This window comes from Lutzomyia longipalpis, chromosome 4 (assembly GCF_024334085.1).
Source record: "Lutzomyia longipalpis isolate SR_M1_2022 chromosome 4, ASM2433408v1".
In the NCBI taxonomy this organism is placed as follows: Eukaryota; Metazoa; Arthropoda; class Insecta; order Diptera; family Psychodidae; genus Lutzomyia; species Lutzomyia longipalpis.
The window spans coordinates 20,447,496-20,472,194 of record NC_074710.1 but is presented as its reverse complement, the minus strand read 5'-3'; the positions used below and the strand labels follow the sequence as shown (position 1 = coordinate 20,472,194).

The 24,699-nt window shown below is 34.6% G+C and overlaps 1 protein-coding gene across 24 annotated transcripts in view; it reads right to left on the bottom strand.

Moving 5' to 3' along the window:
• Positions 1–24,699, bottom strand: part of LOC129794686 (protein muscleblind) — a 279,292-nt gene that overhangs the window by 77,734 nt on the left and 176,859 nt on the right. The window contains exon 3 of one of the 24 annotated variants that reach the window (XM_055835526.1): positions 15,297–15,886. The exons of the other annotated variants lie outside the window; for them this stretch is intronic. Within the exon in view, the coding sequence (XP_055691501.1) occupies positions 15,794–15,886 (93 nt within the window). The 3' untranslated portion in view covers positions 15,297–15,793. Of the gene's footprint in view, positions 1–15,296; positions 15,887–24,699 lie in introns of those variants that run through there. 24 annotated transcript variants of the gene reach the window in all.

Genomic DNA, 24,699 nt, shown 5'->3' with positions numbered 1-24,699 from the left:
CGTGAGCCTCTTTATACACACACACACACACACACCGCATCCACCCTCATGCGGAAGACTTAAAAGTTTCTCTAATTATTTAACACGTAAAACGTAAATTTGTGTAATTAAAATGATAACAAGGTGTGGTGAAGGAGGAGGGCAAGAATGTACGTACACCGAAAAGCTTAAAGCTAAAGTTGAATTTATTTTGTAAGAAATTAAGTACAGAAAGAGAATATTTTAACAATTTTAACGTATTTTTCATTTAAGTTTGAAAGAATGGATGAAAAAGAATTAATTTTAAGAGATGTGTGGACAACTCCCTCAGTAACCACGGACACTCAGCCTCACAGGAAATTCGCAAAGGCCTACACTTGATTAAGGCTAATCTGAAATTAAATTATTAGTCTCATGATCTGTAGATTACATTGGGGTTATAAATTATATTAAATTTTTATAAATTATTGATTTGTAGATCAATGTTAGGTTATGTTACACTAAAAATTTAAAATGAATCAATAAATCTAGATAAATAAATGATTTGTAGGCTATAATAAAATTATGTTAGACTAAGCATTAATGAGAAAAACACGAAATTAGCCAAATCTTAAATAAATATTGAGAAATTAATGATTTTTAGAATAAAATGAGGTTATGTTTGATTAGAATTTTGAGCAAAATACTCTAAAGCTGTATTGATTTTCATTTTTTTCTAGTCTTGCATTTAAGAAATGTGTTTTAAATTACTTTTACGTGATTCTATGCTAAAATACTGCATAAAGCATACTCCATATTTCATTATTAATCAAAGAACATAACCTCAAATATCGTTTTTGATCATTACCTATGTTGGCTTACGTTTATGCCGTTTCTTTGTTTAAATAATCTCTTACAGCATTATGAGAATTAGGAGAATCTTCCTTTTAAATCAATCAAAAGCATCAAAAGTAGGGTTAAATGAACAATCTACCAATGAGTACGATTCACTTAATGAACTCCACTAAAATAGGCTACTGTATGGGACCATTTCATACCATTGTCGTTCTAAATTCATATTAATTGCAATATGTTAAACGGCTGATATATCTTTTCTTACAAAATATTCTTCCTTCTCTCTCTCTCTCTTTGTTTCCCTCCTTCTCACACTTTCTCTCTTTCACGATGAAATTATTTGTGCTTTCCACAGACAATCCATCTTCACTTGAGACCGTCATTCATCTCACAAAATCCCTCCTGCAATTAGCGAATACAATTCAATTGCATTTCAACGAAATATTTCTTCCCCCCTTTTGTCCTCCCCCCAAAAACGAATTTATTTTCTTGCCACAAATGGATCCCACTTCAATGCTACACTTCTTGCAATTTCCTGGGGTGCGCAAGATTGTGGCAAATTCTGAATGGAATGGAGGAGGATATATCCCAGCTCCCCCCATCCTATAGCGGGGGGATGACAATTGTAATTAAAGTGTGTTGGGTCGGGGTGGAAAAGAAAAGTAAAAGAAGTCGGTGGAGATTACAAAAGTTTCTTTCACAGCAGCAGTGTTGCATATTGTGTAAGGCGCATTCCTATGGGGGGAGCTTATGGGGGTGAAAGTTCGTGTTTTCTGCCCTGATGCTATGTATGTTGTGTATGTGTAGGTATGCTTTGGGATTTTCTTGCACCTTTCCCCCGTGGTGTTTCCATGTGACATCCCAGAGAGTAGATTTTCGCGAAGGAAAACAGGAAACTCCATTCAGAGTGGTGGAGTTGAAATGAACTTAATTAAATTGTTGACGTTTCTAAATGACTTTTCCTCCAAGCAATCTCCTTTCTCTCTTTTTTCCCGCTTCGCCTTTCCGCGCAACGGTCACGAGTGTTGCAGAGACACCCCCCTCCGGCAAAGAGGTTGAGGATTGGCGGATTTTTTTCCACCAGCAACGTGCACGTGTGTTCCCAAAAGCTTGAGAGATGTATGTTTGTGCAGCAAAAAAAAGTTCACTGCACGAAACCATATATAGCACAAAAGCTTTTTGGATAAAAAAAGCACAAAAAATAGCAAAAGTCTCGTCGTCGACATTTGGTTGTATGCAGGAAGCGGGGAGGTGAGGTGGGGGTGTCTATTTCCAGGGTAGGAAAAACCGCTCTCGAGAGCTTTACGGAGAAAAGTCGTCTGTCTATATGGGTGGAAATTCCTTCGGTGAAGTCCTCGAAAGCTCCTTCAATTCTCGAGTGTGTCTCCCAAGTACCTCGGAGCATTTTGGGTGTACTTGTGAGGATTTTAATTGCACTACATAAAACCGCTTTTGATTCATTTAATCCAACCCCTTTTTGGGATTCAATCATCCCTTATTGCGAGCACATAGCATCGATTTGAATAGGGGCCACCCACCCACAACTTCTATGCTGGGTGCATTAATGAGTCATGAGCAGACATTGAATTGCAATTTGCAAGGAAATTTTCTCCTCTATTACATAATTTTCTCTCACTTGTCAGATGGAGAAAAAAAATCTCAATTTAATTTAAAATGATTTTCCCATTTTCCAACAACAACAATCTTCTTCCCCGGCATAAATCCCAAAATGGGGAAAGGGAGAGGGTTTCCACCCCGAGAATAAGCTTCAAGTTTATTGGGCTAAAAGCTATTTTAGTGAAAATTCTCTCGACAATATTTTCCAAAATCTCTCCAACTCTCCACAGAGCTTTTGTTGTTATCCTTCCGCGAGAGAGAAAGGAAAACACTATAAAAAGCTTTTTATTCTCACTGCCAATTTCATCCCCATAAATCCAAATTTATGTTTTGCGCATATTAATTTAGCTCTTGGATCTCCTTTTGCTTTCTTCTCCCCATTGCCACCCCTTTATTCTTCCACCGAGAACTCGCAAATTCTTATATCTTTGCATTTTGCGCGTTACCCAATGTTCTTCCAAATTCATTTTATTGTCTCTATTTTTCCATTCAACCACCCCCTTTGATTTTCTCACCCCTAAATGCGCGCGTGAAAAGTCTCCGGCCAACCCCTTTATAATGAAATTTTTCTCGCTTTCATCTTTTGGGATTTAATTGTTGAAATCAAATAAAATTTCATCCCCCCGCGATCCAATTTGAAATGAGCCTCAACATTTTATGTATATTAATTTTTGCGGGGTTAATGTAAAATTCATTCCAAACTCCGCTCCCTCAATTGCTCTGTGTGGAGGAAGAAAATCTCAATTGGATGAACCATGGAAGGAATTACATTTTAAATAAATAAATTAAAAGTATCTTTGAGTTATATATAATTTACACTTCCAATTAGAATTTTCTTCGGGGGAAAAATAGAATTTTTCTTGGGAGCTCAGAAAGGGACGTAAGAAGAAAACGTAAATTGTTAGAAGGAGCAAGCCTAAGAAGACTTTACGCGCTTTGCTGATATTCTAACCTCAATTTCGGCCATTAATAAATTTTGACGTTAATGACAAAACTTCCTTTTTTTTAAATAAAATCATTAAAATTGTGAGAAGAAAGCAAAAATTCTAACCTAAAAAAAAACATTTTAATTTAAACTCACAACGGAGCTTCCTCCCTTTATTTTCAATTGGCTGATTTCTCTCTTCAAAGCTTTTCCCGCTTTTCCTGGGTTTTTTCCCTTATTTTCGGTGTGCGAATTAAAACAGCTCAAGGGGTTAATGCAGTGAATTTAGCTGTGAGAAATGTAATATGATTTTTTTTGTGTCTGCTCCCTCGACTATCCCTCTCATATTTTCATGATTTCCTCTTTTATTGTGCCCCTGTGTGCATTCTCCTCAACCATGGAATTTTTCCACTAAGCTTTTCGCCATCGTAATCAATATTTGCCGCATTTCTCTGTCCACCATCCCCATTCATGCCACACCCTCGCACTCGCATTGAAACCCAAGCGCGTGCTATGTAGGAAAATTCACTGAAAATGCGCGTATGAGGAACAAAAAAAAACAGAGGCGAGCTTGGGAATGAAAGAAAACAGAAGAATGCAAACTCTTCCCATATAATACGCCATCCATAATCCCCGGGATTCTCCTCTTGTGCAAAAGAGTCCCTCTGAGAGACTTCTGGGGAACGCGGAGGGTTTTGCTGAAATATTTAAGATGAAAATCCGATCCTCTGGGTGCGAGGAAATCGCGAGTTTCTTCTCCGTCTTTTTTTTCGGCTATATATAGCAAATTATGGAGCAAGTCATGTGGATGATTCTTGTGGTGTTTGAAATGAAATTTCCTTCTCTTCATGCCTTTCTTCCGCTCTACGTGCTCTTTTCCCGCCAAAAAAAAGACCAACCTTGATATCTATCTCGCGATGAGGAAGGAACAACGTAGCAGCTAGACTATCTGTTAATTTCCTTTTGTTGCACCAACGTGGAGCAAGCAAGGTGGGTGGTTTGAGTATTTTGGGTGTACATGAGAAATAAATATTTATTTAAAAAATAATAATTTTTGAACCTTAAAGAAATTTAAATTGTTTTAAAATATTTATTTTGATGATTTTTCTTAAAATTTATGATTAGATTAAAAGGAAATTGATAATTTTTGCGTTGATTATGTTTACAAGATCTGTTCTCAAGACTGAATTTTAAAGATAAAGCCAAGAACATCAATACTAGAGGAGCTTTGTTCTATATGAGATAGAATAGAACGAGATGTCAAGTTAAAATAATAAAGAAACATAAATTGCACAGAGAAAGAAAAGGTTTATCAGTAAATATCCGCACCCAAGACGCCTGAACTTTAGACACCCAGATAAAACTGTTCCCAATGCTTATTCTTCTGGAACACTCTTCATTTCTTTTAGCTGTGATTCTTTCTTTTATCTCAGCAAATTAATCAGTTTTTCAATAATCAACAAGATATTTTGCTTGATTTTTTATAAAGACTTTTTAACAATAATAAGTCAACTGTTCTCAAAATATGTTGAGAGATCGGTCGAGTGATGATTATTGTGGGTTCCGTTTCTGATAATGTTTTGTAAACATATTTATGTAGGCCCGAAGAAGAGGGAAACCCACGCCCTCGAAACGTCGCTCATGAAAATAAATTGGGAAAATAGAAAGAAGGTCTTTCCCTCCCTCAAAATATGTCTTAAATTAGTTTTCATGTATTCCGTTTATGTATTTTCATTTTCAGGTGAATTTATTAGTATTTAAATGTATTCAATTAAATAATTAATTTTCAATTAGAAAGGAAATTAAAACAGTGCCCAATGAAACTGTTCTCAAAGCGTTCTAGTTGAAAGGCAAATATGGCAACCGTTTACAACACAAGAATAGGGAGATTACACAATTTTTCTGTAATCAGAAAGATATTCAGCTTATTTTTTTAAGAAGGCTTCTTATCAATAATAAACCAACTGTTCTCAAAATGGGTTTCGTATAGTTGATACAGTTTCATTTTCTCACAACTTCAAGAGTACCTACTCAAAAGTCTGATGAATATAATGATTAATTTAAAATTAAAAGAAAATTCTTAATAATGCTCAAATAGACTGTTCTCACTGCGTCTTAGGTAAAAAGCAAATATCTCAACTATTTGAACACAAAAGTTCCCTGTGGTGGTGTACACATAATCCCTAAAACTGCATCCACCTTCCATCTTTAACCTTGATTTCCCATTCAGAATATTACATGAGGTATTTTTAAAAATTCCTCTGAGGGAGAAAGCAAAAAGAAAATATGAAAAAAATCATAGAGGTGATATATTGAGTAAATCAGTGTTGAAAGGGTTTCACAGGTAAAGCTCCCACGCGTTTTCCACTAAAAAAGCGAAGGAGAAAAAATATAGGTATAGGTATTGTAGGTATAAGAAGTGAAATCTCCTGGGGGAGGTGGTGGGAGTGAATTTAGAAATGACTTCCGAATTGATTTTCATTCCTTCAGACACATTTTCTCTCTCTCCACATTGGAAAAATTTTCCACCCTGAATGGGATAAAATGGGAAACATCTGCGCGTGAGACAGCCACCCTTCCTCCCCGTTTGTCGTTCCACCACCCATCCACGCCCCCCTTGAAATGCTCCTACGACTCGATGTACATGATATCGTTTTTTGCAAAAGGAAGAAAAACATAAAATTATATTGAGTTTTGGCACAGATTTTCCATTTTTTATCGATTAATATTAAAGTATGGTGGGTACACGTTTGGGAACATGGTACTAAATTTTTATCACTCCCCTCTACCACCCCTACCCTGCCCCTCTGCCAAAATGTTCTTCTTTTCACGAGGAATGTAAGCAGATGGAGAAGAGAAAAAATCGCTGAATTTGTTCTTTTTCTTATTATAATAGCTTTTTTTTCTTGGGGAAAGAAGAAAAAGAAACTATACCATGAAACACTTCAACATTATGAGGGAACATTTTTGAGAGAGAGAAAAGAGAGAATTTTGCTTCGGGAAATGAAAAGGAAAATTCTCCACATATAAAATATTTTGGCGCTACGTCCCATATAGGAACAGGGCCGGCCGCCCTATATGATGTTGTTGTTCTCCTTGCGGAGAAGTAGTGGGCGGCCTTGCTAGATACTACCACGTGTGGGCCATTTTACGGATAGGAGTGTATCAATCTCCTGATCCAACCGATCAACGTGATCTAATTGCACGTTGGCGGATGGGGCGCGTTGCCGGGTTCTGTATTCGAACCGGCGACCTTTGGATGCGCACTCAAGCGCTCTATCCACTGCACCCCAGGCCAGTTAATTTGGTCAATTACCTTCCTTGCCACTCTTGTAGTTTTGTTGAAGGCAGAGCACAGGATGGTGCGAAATGTGAGGATTTTTCATTAATCTCATTAAAATGGGTTTTTGTGCTGAATTTTGAGAACACGACACTTGAAGTATCATTTGGGGAAGCTTTCACCGTGAGAGCTTTTCTCTTTTCACTCATTTTGAAACATGTTTCAAATGGGGGAAAACTTGAGGAAATTGAGTGGAACTGCCAACAATTCACTTCAATATGCATTTCAATGTGAAATTTCAACTCCTTTTTAGCTTCCAAATGTGAATTACTCTCTCTTACATCCAATAATGCACCCTGAAGTGATTGTTGGTAAAATTCAAAATAATTTACATGTCATAATTTATTTGCATTTGAAAATTCCAGAAATTCTAATTGGTTTGCTAAAAAAAACATCGAAAACTTATTCTAAAAAAATAGATATAAAATTTCCTAATGATTGGCAAAATAGCTTTCAAAGTTCAACGGGTATTTAACTTAAATTAGTCTTCATATATACTTACAAGATTATATTTTGTGAAAATATAGAAAAAAAAACATAGAAAACACAATTGTCTCAATTTCAAATATAATGGTTTTGAATAAAGGAAGTTTTATTCAAAAGAATTTCTATTCAAAAGCATTACACTTGAAATTGAGAAAATTACATTTTTCGACTTTTTCGATGTTTTTTCGATATTTATTTCAAAACGAATTTTGGTATAATTCAGTGCAATTGCTGAACTTTTAACGTTGAATACAATCATGATAACAATGAGAATTATGTTTTACACGTTTTATCGAATATGTTACTTTGTTTAATGAAATCATAGAAAATAACATCGAATGCCAATTTTCATATATTTAAACAAAAAATTTTATAAAAGCCTATTAAAACAAGAATATTAATTAATATACGAACTTTAATTCAAAATCAATTTGATTAATTTAGAAAACATCGCAATTTAATTTTTTACAGTGTATTTGTAGCCCCAGTTTCCCCTACTGAAGAATAATTTTCTTTCCAAACCAAAATCAATTTTTTCACTGACTTAAGAAAACTCTTTCTGCTAATTTTAAGGAGAATGAGTTAAAATTATAAACTCTGTAGATTTTTTTCCCACACATCATCCACTTCTCATCCTAAAATTAAATACTAGAAATATCCACTTGGTCTTATAAGTGGCATCATCATTAGTTTTATCTCCAAAGCATATAACTTTTTCTTCTTCTTTCTCTCTCTGTGGAGACACTTGGTGTGGAAAATTCTTAAGAAGATATGCGCGCAGGGTGGAAAATGACAAAGAGTCAGAGCTTCGTGGAGATGATGTGTGTGGGTGGAAAACAGTTGGAAAATGCCATTAAACATCCCCCCCTCCTTCTCGCAACAAACACAACATCACCCCCCTCCCATCATCCATCTTCGAAAACATCGCAAAGCGAGCGAGTGATAATATTTGCTCAAATGTGTGGCATTCCATTGAAGACTCTGTAATCTTTTCCATTTACAATTAACTACCTCACAGCCAAACCCCTCACCCTCCTGCCCCTCATGCGAGACAACATAGAGAATTTTGGACGATAAGCTGTTTGCAAGATCATTTTACTTAAAGGCGAAAGTGGTTGCGATGCGATGAAGCAAATCGGATTTTCGGGTGATGAGTGGCAGGATCATTAAGATGAAGTAAATCTCCATTAAATTATTCCTCGCACTGACTGTTGTCTCCCCAATACTGTGAAAATTTCCACGAAATTTCCCGCGCGGAGAAAGGGGTTGGAAAATGGTTAGATTGTCTGCAAATGATTGAGTTTATCTTGCGTGTATTTTGCTTCCGTCATTTGTAAAGAATTAGTGAAACATAAACTTTGAGCACTTTAGACAAAATGCTTTTGATAGTCCGCATGATAGTCAAAGTGTTTATGTTGCAAATGTGTGGGACTTACTAATTTTGACAGAGATCAAAAGCTTTGAAAATTATATTGAGAGAATTTAATGAGAAAAAAAAATGTTTCTTCTTCTGTACTCGAACCGAAGACTTTTTGGATGTGAGCTGAGTGCTCTATCTATTGCCCAAATGACTTTCTATATGGCTTGAAAAACGTTTTTTAAAATGAAAATTTATTTAAATTTAGAAAAATATTTCAATTCGGTTTAGAGTATTATGCAATGGTCACCAAAGGGTTAATCATACTTAAATGAAACTTATAAGATGATCAGAATTAGTCCAATTTGTCCTATTTCAAAAATTTACAAAATATCCTGATGAATTTCCCCCAAACTCCATTTTTTCCGTCCAACTGGCGTTAAATTCATCTAAAAGCTCTCCACTGCAAAAGTCCACGGGAAAAACAATAAAATAATTTTTGGTGAATGTGAAAATTAAACCCATTGCAAGGGATTCTCGCAATTTATTGCTGGGTAAAGTTGCCTGGGTGAGTTATTTTGCATTATCCTGTGGAATTGAATAAATTTGCGCTGAAAAATTCCACACAAACGTGGCGCGGGTGGTGGAAAGTTGAAGCACATTCCAATGAGATGGACTATAAGCTGAAGGGGCGCGGGGAGGGAGGGATGGAAAAAGCTCGTCCGTGCAATTTTTCACCGGGGCTATTCATTTGATGGTGTGGAATCGCGAAAAATCTCAAAGAATTGGCGAGCAAGCAGAAAAAAAAGGGACGAACGAGCTCAATTTCGAAGTCAAGTCATGCAATTCCTTCCCAGTGAATCTTTTCCTGGCGAGTGGATGTTCCACATTTCTTTTTTTTCTGCTCTCTCTCTTTGGTATGTGGTGTGTGGGTGGGATGGGCTGACGAGGGGGTGGTTGGCAAATCATGTGAGGAAATGGAAGCTATTTATGGATAAATCACCAAGAGCCAGAGCGCGCTCCGAGAAATGATGAGGAGAGCAAAATACAGAGCATTCAATCTACGTGATTTGCTTCTCTATTTGCTCATTGGACCATTTGGAAAATATTTTTCTTCACCCATCATATTTTCTCCACCGTATGTATGTACGTTTGGCGCATCCCTCAAGCCACCCTATGCGCGCCTACCCCCGCCACATGAAAGATCCTTTCTCGTAATCGATTTCAAATGAATGCACAAACTTCCTCCGCGCGCGTCTATCTCAAGCCATTTTCAACCCATTGCATATGATTAATGCACTTCCCGCGCGACGCAACATTGCTGAGACTCTTCTGTGGTGGAGATACGACGCTCTGGGTGAAAAAAAAAGAACACGAAAGCTTCTCACCACCCCCTTCATGAAAGCTCCAAAGGAAACTTCACACCAAAAAGTAAGAGGACGAGGGTGGAGGGGGTGGCAAACCACATCTCTCTGGGGGGAGAATTGCGGGAAGAAAAAGCCACACAAGCGGAGGTGGAGACACCAACTCAAATACTCTCTTCGACATATCAAATGTACCATCTTAATTAACCATTTAAAGTGAGTTGAAGTGAAACTTTTTCTTCAACTCTAAAGGGCTTTTTTTCTCTCTCCCGACATAGCTGAGCTTTTTTTCTGTGGTTGACTTTTTATTTAAATAAAAAAGAAGAGAAAGAAAAAACTATTTTTCATTTATAACTCAATGACGGAGGAGAATAAACATTGCAGAAGAATTTCAATGAGATTTTTCTCCAGGGTGGTTGAATGCAATTGCATGCCACATTGCCTGTATCTGACGTCCTTTGACATTTGTCAAATTATAATTGAAGATGCAGAGAACATATAGGATTAAGAAGCATTATATTTTCTTCGATAATACTCTTTTCTATTTTCTTTGCTATATACTTATTTTAACGATAATAAATTGAGAAAAATTAATGGATATGTGTTTGAATTGACATTGAAATTTCACGTGTGACAGCTGTCAAGAGTGACATTGACAGATAATATTTGCGACTGTCTGTCAATTGCGACAAGTGTCAATTTTCAATGCTAAAAATTAATAGTTATTTCAAACTGTTCTGAATAACAAACTGCATAATAGATTTGAAATATTTTGACAGCTGTCAAAATTTAATTGACAATTGCATTTTATTACAATTGTCTGTCAACTTCTTGCAATGTTTATGAAATAATAAAAAATCTATTACATTTTTAAATTAACAATTAATAGCAAAGACATAGCTATATTTTACTGTCATTGCTATAACTGTCAATGTCAAAACCGACATTTGATAATAAAATGTCAAAGTAGAATGACAGATTATGCAAATTTACAAATGCAACGTCCCAATTTCTATCAATATTCCACTTTTTTTGAGGATAAAGAATAAAAAAATTTTAAATGCAGCCCTAACGTTCCTTTTATCAGTGACAGTTTGCAATTCAAACACCTATGAATGTCAATTAGACGCCACCTCTAACTTTTCACATTTCCCTGAGGGCATTCAACTTCTTTCCCTTTAGCACAGGGAGAAGTTTAACCCGAAAAATACCCTTAGAAGCAGCAGCATGATGGATGAAATGTGAATTCTTCTTGCTGTCGCAAATAACTTCATATGGCAGATTCGTGGTGCATTTTCTCAAGGATGTAAGAAAAATTCACCGACTTTTCACGCTATAGGTGAAACTAATATTTCACAAGCAATTTCATTTCTACCACCATCAACTTCCAAGGTAGCAAAAGCAAGCACCAAAAACGTCCGGGAATGATTTACGACTTGTTAGTTAGCATTAGGTTGCCTCTTATGAGGCCCCAAACATACGTCCAAATGCGATGGGGTGGGTGGGAGAAAAATGTCGTTTGAGTTTTGAATATCAGTAAAGAACAGCAAAAGTGCGAGGAAATCAATACGTGTGCAAGAACGGCAAGAACTTTTAGTTGGGAGAGTTTGGAAAAGTCAGAGGAGAATTTGGAAATTTTTGGGCGGAATGATAAATTACATGTCTTGCAGCTAAGGGCTTGCTTTGTATAAGATGACGGTGAAGTTTTGTAAAAACATAAAAGAAACAAGAAAAATGTCATACGTTAGTAAAAGAAATGTTGTAGTTTGAAAGAAAACGTTTAAAATAACGTCAAACATTTAGAAAAAGTGTCAAATATTGCAAGAGAAATATCAAAGTTTGACAAGAAATGTCAAAATTTTAAAAACAATCGTTAAACGTTAAAAATTTAAATCGAACGTTAGAAAAGAAATATTTAACATTTGCAAAGAAATGTAAGTCGTTTATTTTAACTACTTTTAACGTCTTTAATATTTAATAAATAAATAAAACAACAACTTGAATAGATTTCAAACAATACTAAGATGAATAAACTCCTTCAAAACTATGTCACATTACTATAGTTTCATCTATTGTAAAACTTTTCATCTTTTCGTTTTTTTTGTTTTAAACTTTAGCAAAAGCTAAAGATCCTTTGAAAAAGATTCCTATTTTGTAACAATTTACCTACAAAAAAGCGAGAGAGTATTTTCTGCATTTTTCTCGTGGAAAATAAGAAAACTTCCAACTCAATCACAAACATTGAGCAATTTTGCTTGAAATCACATCACTATAAAATATATTTTCTTGCCAAATTGCCATCATTTGGCGAATATGAAGAACGTGTTTTGAATTGGTCATCTCTCTTCCGGCCATTTGGACATTCCCTGGTATGAACCCAGAACTTATTTTTGCAAGATGATTGGTGGCATTTATTTCTACAAAAAAATATATATTGAGAATTATAGAAGATACCGTGGAATGGGGAAAATATGAGAAAATCGCGCCATATAGTCGCGTGCTTTTGGGGGTGAAATTGGAAAAATATTGGCGAGCATTCTGTGCTCGGAAAAATGCGGCAAGGCGTGAAGAAGAAATTCCATTTCTTCGCCATTTCAATGGCTCTCTGGACCACTTGTGAATGCAATTGAGGGTGTTGTGTGTGTAGGGAAGCTATTACAGAATGGACTGAATGGCAGTGGGGGTGAGTGCTTTTATTGCAAAAGCTCACAAGGAGGAACAAGTTGTCAATGGGGGTGGAGGATGCAGCGCCAGGGAAAGATGGGAAAGTAATTTAGCGAAATGCCCAAGACACACAATTTCCATCGTTGAAGGGCAATTAAAAAATATCGCAATTGCTGTTCTCACACCCGGAGAAAGCTCATTTTGCACCACCCCCCCTCCGCCCCCATCGCACCCACTAAACCCCCCTTCTGCAAAGGCAATAACTTGCCCACAAAACTTTGCAAGTTGTTGCGGAAGTGAGAGGCAGGAAGTGGCAAAACTTTTCCACTAAGCATCTGTCTCATTGGCTTCTTCTTCTTGTATGTGTGTGCTCTACTGTCCTCATCTTTTTTTCCTGGCCCAATTTCTCCCCCACAAACGGCTTGTTTTCTCGCACAAGGAATGGGATTAATCATAGTTTCAGTTAGTTTTAATACCACATTTTTTCTCTTCTTCCTTTGCCCTCCATCCACGAATCATCCCCCATCGAGAAAACATATAATTGCGGGTGGAAAAAGGGATGCAAATGTAACTTAATTACTTCCACCATTTCTTTCTTATCCAAACATCCTCCTACGCTATTTTGAGAGTTAATTTTTCTATAATCTCTCTTTTTTCCCTCAGCTAAAGAGATGATTATTCATAGAATTGTAATTGAAGTGAGCTTTACTGACTTTTTCAAGTTGATAAAAGCTTTTTTTGTTTGATTTTTGAGCCATTCTGTGGAAAAACAATGTAAATATTCAATGAATAATTTAATTAAATATTTTAAGGAAAATAAAAAAAAGTTCAATTTTTTTGGAAAGTGTTTATTCCAACACATTTCCGTAAAAGTTATATTAAATATCATAAAAGGGGTCAATCTACTCCGAAAAGTCAAGTAATAGCGACAGTTCGTATAACTTTAAAGCTTCTTCAGGCACTACTGATTGTAAGTATAGTAGGTAACTCTTATTCCCAGTAAAATCCCAAAATAGCTTCTCAGTTTTAACAGGTCAAGAAAATAAATGAAAAGGTTGTTTGTTGAAACAAAAAAAAAAATAAAACGAGAAAATTCCAGCATCGATTAATTGTTTGTGTTTCTCATCTGTCGGCACACGGAGGTAATATGTGAGGAAGGTAATTGCATGAGGGAGTGGAATTGAGTACAAATTATCCAGGAAAGGGTTACAAAAGACTCAAGAGGGGATGGTGGTGGTGATTTAATTGATTGATTCTCGCTTCGCCTTTTTTCTCTCTTTCTCCTTCATGTGAGGCAAAAAAAATCCTCTTTGTCCCGGGCAATCGACTTTCGCTCCATTCAACCCCCTTTCCTCCCCCTATCGTCATTCTTTTGCTGCTCATTTTTTTTTGTTTTGAGGTCAAAATGGGGTAACCGGAAGGGTGGTTTGAACTTCCATCTCTCTGACTTTTGCTACTTCACTACACAAAAGGTTTTAATCTCCATTTTTATTCTTTTTTTTTCATCCCTCTTCTTCCTTGGGGAGGTTTGCAGATTTTTGTGCAGTGTTTGCAAATGCTTTTAAATTCACTTTTAAACCCAGATTTATGTACAACGATGACTACACTGAACGTCATCTATTATGGCTATTTAAAACTTTATATGTATATTACACCAATTAAATGAAAAGACATTCATATGGTAGGACGAAGAGGGAGGTAAAAGTATTTTTATTATCATTGTGCAGCAGATATTTATTTTTCTGTTCAATCTTCGTACCGTCAAATGGGGTAAACAGGGATACATAAATATTTTGTTTTATGGTAAAAAATATTTGGAAATTTTAGAAAAAATTCTGAGAAATTGAGGAAATTTTCAATAATTAAAAATTAAAGTTTTGAGAAAAGTTCAATAATTGAAAATTGAAATTTTAGGAAAATTCCTAAGACATTTTTTTGAAAGAAAATTTAAATAAGTTAAATTAAGAAAAATCATACAAGAAAGCTTTCAACTTAAAGGAAAAAGATCTTTCTATTTTATCTTCTATTCTTTTGACACACCCTGTTGAAAAATCCTCCAACGTACATTGCATATGGGAATTGCATTAAGGAATACTTCGTGAGAGGGAAATGTTCATTCAATTGAAAATTTTTCTCAAGTTTTCCAAGAGGGGGTGGAGTGAATATGAGAAGGAAACAAACAAGAATATGGGGTGGAAAAGCTTAACAATGTCGGAGATATTACAATTTCAAAAATTTTCCTCTCTCTCTAGATTCCTTATTATTTCCCCAACATTTCAACTCACTTTGTCTTCTCACACTTCACTGCTTTGTGCAGTGAAGGAGCTTTTTCATTGAGCTTTTTTGTGGTGGGTTTTGTACTTTCCCATCTTCTGCGTACAGGGGCGTAATCAGACATTTATTTAAGGGAGTGTTTTCATATTACAAAAAAAATAGAAAGAAACGTTGAAAAAGAATTGAAAATTGACTTCAAATTAAAAAAAATCAGGTTCCGAATGCTTACTAATGGCTATTGTATCAAAATTGTAAACTTACGATTAACACCTGACGCTTATTTTCTAACGTTTGACATTTCGTTTTGAATATTTGACATTTGTTCTAAGTGTTTGACATTTATTTTAGAAGTCTTGTGTTACTTTTGTAACATTTAACAGTGGTTAAGTAACGTTTGCCATTTCTTTCCTAATATTTGACGTTGTCTTAATTGGCATTATTTATTAGTCTCAGTTATTTATTTTTTTTTAACGATTGACGTACTATATATTTTCAAACATTTAACTTCCTTTTCCCAACGTTTGGTGTTCCTTTTCAAATATAAAACATACCTTTCCCAATATTTGACGTTTCTTTTCTTAATGATTACCGTTTATTTTCAAACATTTAACGTTTTCTTTTTGTAAAATTAAAAAAAAAAAAAACGTCTGACGTTGCTTTTTGAACGTATATTATTTTGATTTCATTTGAAAAACCTTCTTTTATTGATTTTTAATAAATTTAAGCCTCAAAAGAAAATCTTAACTTGCGAAAGTTTTTAATTGATGTTTAGACACCCGAAACATACTCCTGGCTACACCCCTGTCTCAGTGTGGTGGTAAACAATCTTCTTGACGCACATAAACTTATGCAAACTTATTGAAAATCATTTTATATGCAGCATAAGGTCCTTCTTGAATTTGTCTTGAACTATCTTTTTAGTTTAATAAAAATAAATATGTATATAGCAAACCTCAGTGGAGCTCCCTTTTGTGCAGAGAGGAGAAAAGCTTCTTCAATAAGCCACTTCCGTCAATTTCTAGTAAGAAATAGAAAATGTCCTTTACCTGTAAGAAAGTAAGAAAATAAAAAAATTAACTTGATATTCGAAGGAAAAATGGCGGGAAAATATCAAAGTTTTTATAGTGAAGGAGCTTTTTAATTTTGTGGGCAATCAAATCAATTTTCAGTGTGGAATTTATACTAAATTTTCTTGCTGCTCTCAGCAATTTGTCATCCCCACGTAATTTTGCGGAAATCTATGCTGAATTACCCTCAACATTGTCTCTGAAATTTTCACAATGTTACATACATACAACTCAAAAACCCACACAAACTCATTTTCATTCAAATTTTTTTTAATGTACAATCAGCGCTAAAGCTCGACAATAGAGAACGAGAGCTTTTATCTCTCCTCTTCTCACAGACCAATCATTTTCATGCGCTAGGCATCAATGGAATTTTTTTTCTGCAACAAAAGTTGCGCCATGGGAAGATTAATTTTTATTAAATCCCGAAAGAGGCAAAAATGTTGCATGAGTGAAAAAAAAATTGTGAATCAAAGCGTCGCTTTAATCTCCAAATGTGTTTTTGGTGCACAGGCAGAGCTTTTTTTGTTGTTATTTTCAGAGCTTTTCAGTTGTGTGATAAAAGGAGGTACCTACAGGAATTTTCCCATCAGATTTTCCCGGAGTTCTGAAAAAAAAAACTTTGACGGACCATCACGTGGAAAAGTGAACACATGATGGAATATTTCATTCCCTTTAGTAGGGATTTAAGGGTACATAGAGGGGAAAAAGCTCTTGCCTTGTGAGCAAGAACACATAAACAACTCACAGATAATGAACTTTCAACAAGAAGCGCATGTACCGTGCTGAAAATAGGGTGATTCACAAAACTTCTGTATTGTTTTTGTTAAGAACTATTTGCATTGAATGTAGCGTGAATATTTTGAAGATTGTTCTATGTTTGAGGATTCAATGAAAATCTCGTTAGAAGTTTCTGTATCAAAAGTGTAAGAAAATGCCTCATGGGAGTTTCTTCATTTGCCATGCAATGTTCATTCGAACCGACAGAGGTTCAGCAATAGAAGCTACTGAGTAATAAATTAGATAACAAAAATATTTAAAAAAAAATAATATTTTATTTTATTTGAAAAGAAAATAAAAATATAAAACCCTCAAAACATTACACTGAAATAAATTAAACAAAAAAGGTTTGTTCCGTGTTTAAAATTAACGAATCAACAGATTTAAGAATATGTCAAAATTTGACAGTTTCTAGTACCGACAGCTGTCAAACCCAAGTTAGTTTATTTAAAAATTCAAAAGTTAAGGCTTCAAAAAGGAAAAATAGTGAGCTAATAATTTTTTATTTGATCTTTACAACGACTTTTGAATCTGTCAACAATTTGACAGAATTTTAATTTCTCACAGCTATCAAAAGCAAGTTTGCTTATTTAAAAATTCAAAGGCTAAACATTTTATAAGGAAAACCAGTGGGAAAATTTAGTTTTAGATAGACTTTTATATCTGTCAAAAAATTGACAGAGGTTTTATTTCTGACAGCTGTCAAAAGCAAGTTAGTTTCTTTAAAAAATTAAAAGTAAGGCTTACTTAAGGAAAAGTAGTGAGCAAAACATTTTTTAGTTAGATCTTGTAAAAAAATAAAACAAATTAAAGTGTCTGTCATATTAAAAAATATTATATTATTTTGTATCTGTCAAAAATTTGACAGAATCTTAATTTCTGTCACCTGTCAAAAAATATCCATAACTGTGGCAACTTTGAAACATCTCTTTACAAACGATTTTTTTGACTTTATGTAAAGAAAAATATTTTTAAAAAAATAGATTCTTTCATCAAAATTCCGGACAATGTGTATTTGTACACCAATTTCGGGGAGTGCTTTTGAGATAAGAACGTCCAGCATGTTATATGGAGTCTGAGGCATATTTCCAAAAGCCCTGCGCGTTGCTGTGTTTTTGGTGTGAGTGAAGTGATTGTCGCTCGAAGGTAATTTCTCGCATATATATTTGCATTTAACAATATGCAACATGACAGGTACAATGACCAAAGCCCCGCACTAACAAAGAACCTCAGCCCCCAACCCCTGTGCCCCATCAACCCCCTCGAGACCAACGAGTGGATTCAACATCAATGGCTGTTCCCCCCGTGCTACTCTTGGACTCGAGCCATGTGATTTATTGGTACCAATTAATTATTTGAGGAACGCTGCGCACGGTGTGAAGGGGTTGACAACAAAAAGACATACTCCATGGGCCTCTTTCATGCTTGCATTGCCACCCCACCCATTTCCCTGCTCAACTATGGGCCTCCAGCTGCCCAATTTGTCACTAAATAGAGCGAAAAGATGAGTGAAATATTGTTGCACATGCCCATTTATCGACAATGCCCGGGGAATTATTGGGAAAATTGGCTGATTTAACGTGAGATTGTCGAATTTATAAAGAGGATTTTTGCTGTAATTTTTCCCACCACTGACCAATAAATGGAAGGAAAATGTGCTAAATTTAAAATGATTTATAAAAAAAAACTTTCCATGAAAAATCTTCCTAAAAATTCTTTTTAAAAAGTAAATTTATGTGAAAGAATTTAAAATATTAATTAAATATCCTTTTAAAGTTAAAACCTAATTTGTAAAAACGAAGGTGAAACGGAGGCGTAGTCAGAATTTTATTAAAGAGGCTTTTTGCTTATCTGTTGTATTCAAATTAGCACATTTTGCCAGTTTATTCATTTTTAAAAATTTACATTTCTTCTATTTTGTAATGCTTTAATCTTTTGATATTTCTTTTCTTTACTGTTTGACGCTTCTTTTTCAAAATTCGATTTTAATTCTAATATGCTTGACGTTTCGTTATTTTACATTTGACGTTTGAGATTTCTAACGTTTGACGTTTCTTTCTTAAAATTTGAATTTAATTATAATGTTCCTTAAATTTTCTTATTATTTATTTAGTATTTGTTTTTTAACGTTTGACAACTTTATTCTATTTTTGACATATGTATGTTTTGACGTTGTTTTGTAATAACGTTTAAAAATTCTCTTTCCTATTTTTTTTTTTCAAATAAATTCTACCCGAAAATAATTTCTTTTGCCTTTCAAAGAAAGAAACCTGACTTGCCTGACTTTTAGCAATTCTAGACACCCAAACATCCTCTCTGAACTGAAAGCTCACGTCATTGAGGTGAAAATTTTTGAAGTAAATTATTTTCTTTTCAAGCAATCCATCAATTGATTTTCACACAAAAAGTCATTAAAAGTTTTTCCGAGAAACTCTCTTTCCTAAGAGGAAATAAGAGGTCTCTTCCTCAAGTATTCCACTTTGAAAATTCTTTGGAAAATTTCTTCCACCTTGGTGAAAAATTTCTCAAGTCAATTGTGAATTTTCTCGCATGGAATGCTTATTGTTAAATGAGAAAAGCTCACGATTTTTGGTTTCAAATGAGCTTTTCTCCGTACATGGGGGTTGAAATTAAAAATTCCTTCCATTTTCCCCAAAGGAAAATCAATGAATTTTCTTGAATTTTCCTTTTTGTTCTTTCCCCCTTCGAAATGCATTTATTTTTCGTCGAAAATTGTTACTCTTGGTGGGATAATTGGGATTATGAAATTGTTTATAAATATTTTTTAGAGCTGAATATGGGATCCCTTTTGTCGTTTGTCAATTGATGCAATTAAGGCAATTGCAGTGGAATTGAATGAAATTTAGTCCAGTTGAGTAAATTACATGGGGGAGAGCTTTGGTGAGGGCAACCCTCATGGGAGCTTTTTTGGGGGATGAGGGAAAATTCACGTGGTTATTTACCAATTAATTAGGCCAGTTGATTCGCAAATTCATTGCTTTGCTCTCTCTCACTCTGTTTGTCTCTCACATTGCACAATTGCAATTGTTACTTATTCCAAGAATTTTTGGATGTTCACCTGAATTGTTATTTTGTGTTATTTGGTGGTTCAACCCACATTTGAAATAATCAAAAATATTTATTGAAAATTAATAATAATTCACAAAAGCACCCACATTCGGTTCATTAAGGGGCGGACAATTTCTTCACAAAATGTGCAAATTTTCTGAGCTTTTTCAGTTTAATCCTGATAAATCTTCTGAAATATTCAGGGTTAATAGAGCTTTTATGACTGTAAAGCTTAAGCAAAAAACCTAAAGATTCATCCCTGAAAACAGAAAAACATTAATTTCCAAACTTTGTCGTGAAAGTTTCAAAGTTTCAAAAATTCAAATTAAATCGGCATTTAACATTCGCATTATAAATTCCCAAATAAATTCCACAAAATTGAACCAAAATCACGGTTTTAATGAACTTTTAGTGCTTCAAGAAGCAATCACACTCACCCACTAAGATGGTGACAAAGAATGAGCCATTTAATGCTCCTCCCCCCTCGTCCACATCGTTGCCTGTCTTTATGATCAAACTTACGCCATTTCTTGTCCGCTAAAAATCTTCTATACTTCTCTTTTTTTGCCCCATAGTAAATGAGATAAGTTTCACCCGGAGAAGGTGAAATTTTGCTCTACATTAATTTTTTATATTCGTATCTTTTCGTGAAAATCATCCCCGTAAATCACAAGGTGCGAGTTCTAAGGGTACAACGAGGGTGGTTTTGTGGGCAAAAAGCACCCAAGCAGGAGGAGGGGGAGGGTTGTTAATATTCATAGATCTCTCCCCCTCTCTCTGACCGAGGGGGTGTGTTTAGAGATTTATTTGCACCACCAAAGAGAAAATCCTTCCGGACTGTGGTACACCACATGCCCATCAAATTGGGTGTCAACAAGATGGTTTAGCTGATGAAAAATTCACCAAATACCCCTTGATTAGCTTTTCCGGATGATGAGGCATTCTCAAATGCAAAATAACTCGCTCAAATTTTCTTTACGATGCGCGGCTACCACCCCCTCCGTCATAAAACATTCGCGTACGACGAATGGCCCCCAAAGGGATGGTGCAAACTCGTGTGCAAAAAAAAAGGGGAAGTTAATTAGCAAAATCCACACGGAGGTGATGACACCCCCAGAGGGGAGATTCAGGAGCTTTCGCGGGGAATTTTTGCACGCGCCTAAAAAAAAACTTCTTCACATTCAGAGATGAGATAAAAGGCACGCAGACATCCAAAACTTCTCCACACTACAGCTTACTCCTCAACGAAACTTTTCACCCACAAAAGCTCTCATTCAGAGCTTCCAGAGAGAAGCTTATTTTGCACTTTTGTTGAATGCAAAAATTGACGAAGAAACTTTTCAACACAGAGCCTTTTGCCCGGGAAAATTCTCCTATTATCTTCCCAAAGGAAATCAAAGAAAGGAAAGTTTTCATCGTAGTTTGAACTTATTATTGCAATAACGATTGATTTTGTGCAAGATTCAAGAGATCTTTTCAGTGTACATAAACAATCTTTTATGAACTTTGAAAGTTGCTTCTGATAAATATTAATTAGAAAGGAAAGTAGTGTTAATACTTGCGAAGCTTCTCGTAAATTACAATATATTGTTTTGACACTAAAATAACACAATTTCATATTAAAAGCTCTTAAAAGGAATTAATATGTGAAGCTCTCATGGGCTTTGGAACATTATAAATTAGTAGGAGAAAGCTTCAAATTTGAACGCAAAACGATTAATTTGAGGATTATTTATAAGAAAATTGGAAAGGAGAATTCCAGGAGAATTTAAAGATATTGCTGGTGTGAGATTTAGAGATTTTAATGAAAAGTCATTCTCTGAATCGTATGGATTAAAATCCCATGAATAATTCAAAGTTAGATAGATATCTAGATGGGGACGCCTGGTAGCACCTGAAATTTTGACTCTACGGTTTAATCAATCGGATTGATCAATCTCAGATTAATTCTGATTGCTCAATAATTGATCCAAAAGAAAGACTTAAATTCTCACTGATCAATTGACAATCTATTAACAAATGATTAAGCCAACAAATGCTCAATCACAATTGAATGAAGCAGATTGATCAAATATTAATCAAAAATTGATAAATCAATTGAGTCAGTCAATCCATTGATAAATTATTTCTCAAAAATTAATTAATCTCAGATCAATATTGATTGCTCAATAATTGATCCAAGAGGAAGACTTAATATTGATTGAATATTGAGTCAATTTTAACTCAAGCAATTTTGATTAATCAATTGACAATATATTGTTTATCAAATTATCAAATTAAACTATTTATTAGTTAGTTTAATTGAACTATATATTAATTTTTTTTATTACCAATTTAATAAACACTCAATTCTCACTCAATTTCTTCTCAATCAGTCTCCATGCGCAAACATGGATTTTCAATGATTGATGTACAATTGAGCAATTATTGTCTCAATCAGATTGATCAATATTGGACCATCTATGCAGACCTATGTACTTTATGAAAAATTATTTGCCACACTTCTAATTGGTATGGGTGTTTAAAGCCAAAACATTATTAATTAGAAAATTAATTAAATAATTACATTTCGAAAACCTACTCTATCAATAAAATGATTTTTTTTATATCACTCCAGTCAATTTAAATTATTTAACAATTAAGTACATACCTATAAAATTATGATTTTTTTGGAATCCCTAATTAAATAACATTTGCAAAAATAATAAATATAGTTTATCAATCAATTACGTAAATGTTGACAGCTGTCTCTATGAGTTTAGAGAGCTATCAAACGTCAAGTCAAACATACAACGTGACAATTATTTAAATTAATAATTTTAAGATCAAAATTGGGAGCTTTTGAGTTCCTCTAAAATATGAATTAACAAACAAATAAATATGTCAATTCAAAATGATTGCACATGTAGATAGTATATAAGTAGGTAATCTTATATAGAAAATCCCGGGGATTTGCCTTGAAATTCTGAATGAATTTGTGAGATTTGAAGACATGACTCTTGTGCAGCATTTAGAGTGCATATTTAATAATCCACACATACACATGCCATTTGAGTCTTACACCTGACTTTAATCTGCATTTTCTATGCTTCATTTTGTACATAACACACACTCCATTTCAACCGGAACCCCCGCAGAAAAACATTCCAAACACCAACATTGCCCCAACTAATTGAAGTTGGTTTATTTAGAGTTTGCCTTTTGACTAGCACGAAGGGTTTTTGGCGTCATTCTGGGGGGTACGTAGGCGGGGGTGGTGTACACAGAAAAACACATGCGGTGCTTTTTCACCTGGATTTGCATTTCAAACCTTTCCAGGATGCATTTGCCTCTGTGGGCTGCATATAAAACTGAACAATAATGCATTGAATACATAGTTAAATGAAGAAGAAGAGAAAAAAAATAATTTCACCCCCAATTTGCCTCCTTTTCTTAATTTACTATATATCGCGCATTATGTATGTATATAATTGTTATAATTAATTAACAAGACACAATGATTTAGCACTCAAAAAGGTGGAACAGCATTAAATTGAAATTTTTAATCACCATAAAAACCATTGAGAGACGAGAAAACAATTTGCATTTCGGTGGAAGACAAGAAAAAGAGAAGAAGTCCATTTGGCACGGGATAATCAGTCGTGTGTGCTACCTATTTTTAGGCACTATGTTTATGTGTGTGTGTGTTGGGAAAAAGACGATGCGGAAAATGATGCAATTGAGCCACGAATGAGGTATTGCCGCATCTTGTTTTTGCTTGGCAGCAGCCTCCCCGTTAGAAAATCCCCATGGAGAATATAAATTAAAATTCCAACACAACTGCGGATGGGAAATACCAAAGAAATTCTGCATCTTTCGGGGAGCATAATATAACTTTTTCATTAAATTCCTCAAGGGTCAGTGGTGTTCAACCCGTCAGAATTCCACGCGTGCTGGGGCAAAACACATACATATAGGTACACAATTAATTGCGGAAAACCCAAAGAATTTTCACACACACACGTCCAAAATTTTGCGCAGTGAATGGAAGTTTTCTACCAGAACCGGTGTACAAAATCATCCTCAGAGGAGAATTGTAAGTGGGTGGGTGAATTTTGTATTGTAGTTATGAAAATATCTCCAATTGTTGACTGTACAAAGACCCCAAATGCAGTGAGAAAATATTTTTGGATTATATATTGTGTGCTTTGGGACATTTGTTTATCTCACACGCTACCAACTGCCCCAAGGACTCATCTCTATTTACGAGATACCTACAATGCCCGCATATACAGACGAAGTTGATGGACATGAAAAGCGGATTTTTTGAGAAATTCCAGCGAGGATATTTACTTAAATTTCTCATCCCAGTAAACAAAATTTAGGTCAATATTGAGTCAATGTATGTTGGCAAGTATAATTTTATTATACGTATTATAATTATTATTAAAAAAAAATTTAGCACTAATTTGTATGAAATTTAACATTCCACAACTATCTTTTTCCCTTCACTTTGAAATATTAATAAAAAAAATTATTAAAACTCGACGGTTGACAGCTATCAAAATGACAGTTTACCTGCGATTGACAGGTGTTAAAATGCTAATGGATAATTGTATATGTAGTCAATGTAGTTTGAATGAAATTGTTCAATTTTGAACATCTAGATGCTTTATTTATCCAGCAGTGTATACATAAATGTATGTATGACATGATTTATACAATAGGGGAGTGCAGAGTTAAAAAAGTCACTTAAGAGTTTAGAAAAAGCTCAAAATATCATATTTCCCAAATGGATAAAGCTAAATGTATAACTCTTTCTCAGATCATTTTGTCCTATCTAGCTAGGAAATATGATATTTTAGGCTTTTTCTAAACCCTTAAGTGACTTTATTAGCCCCGCTCTTCCCTACACAATATGAATAACCTCCTTTTTATATTATTTTTAACGAAAACAGTAAGAA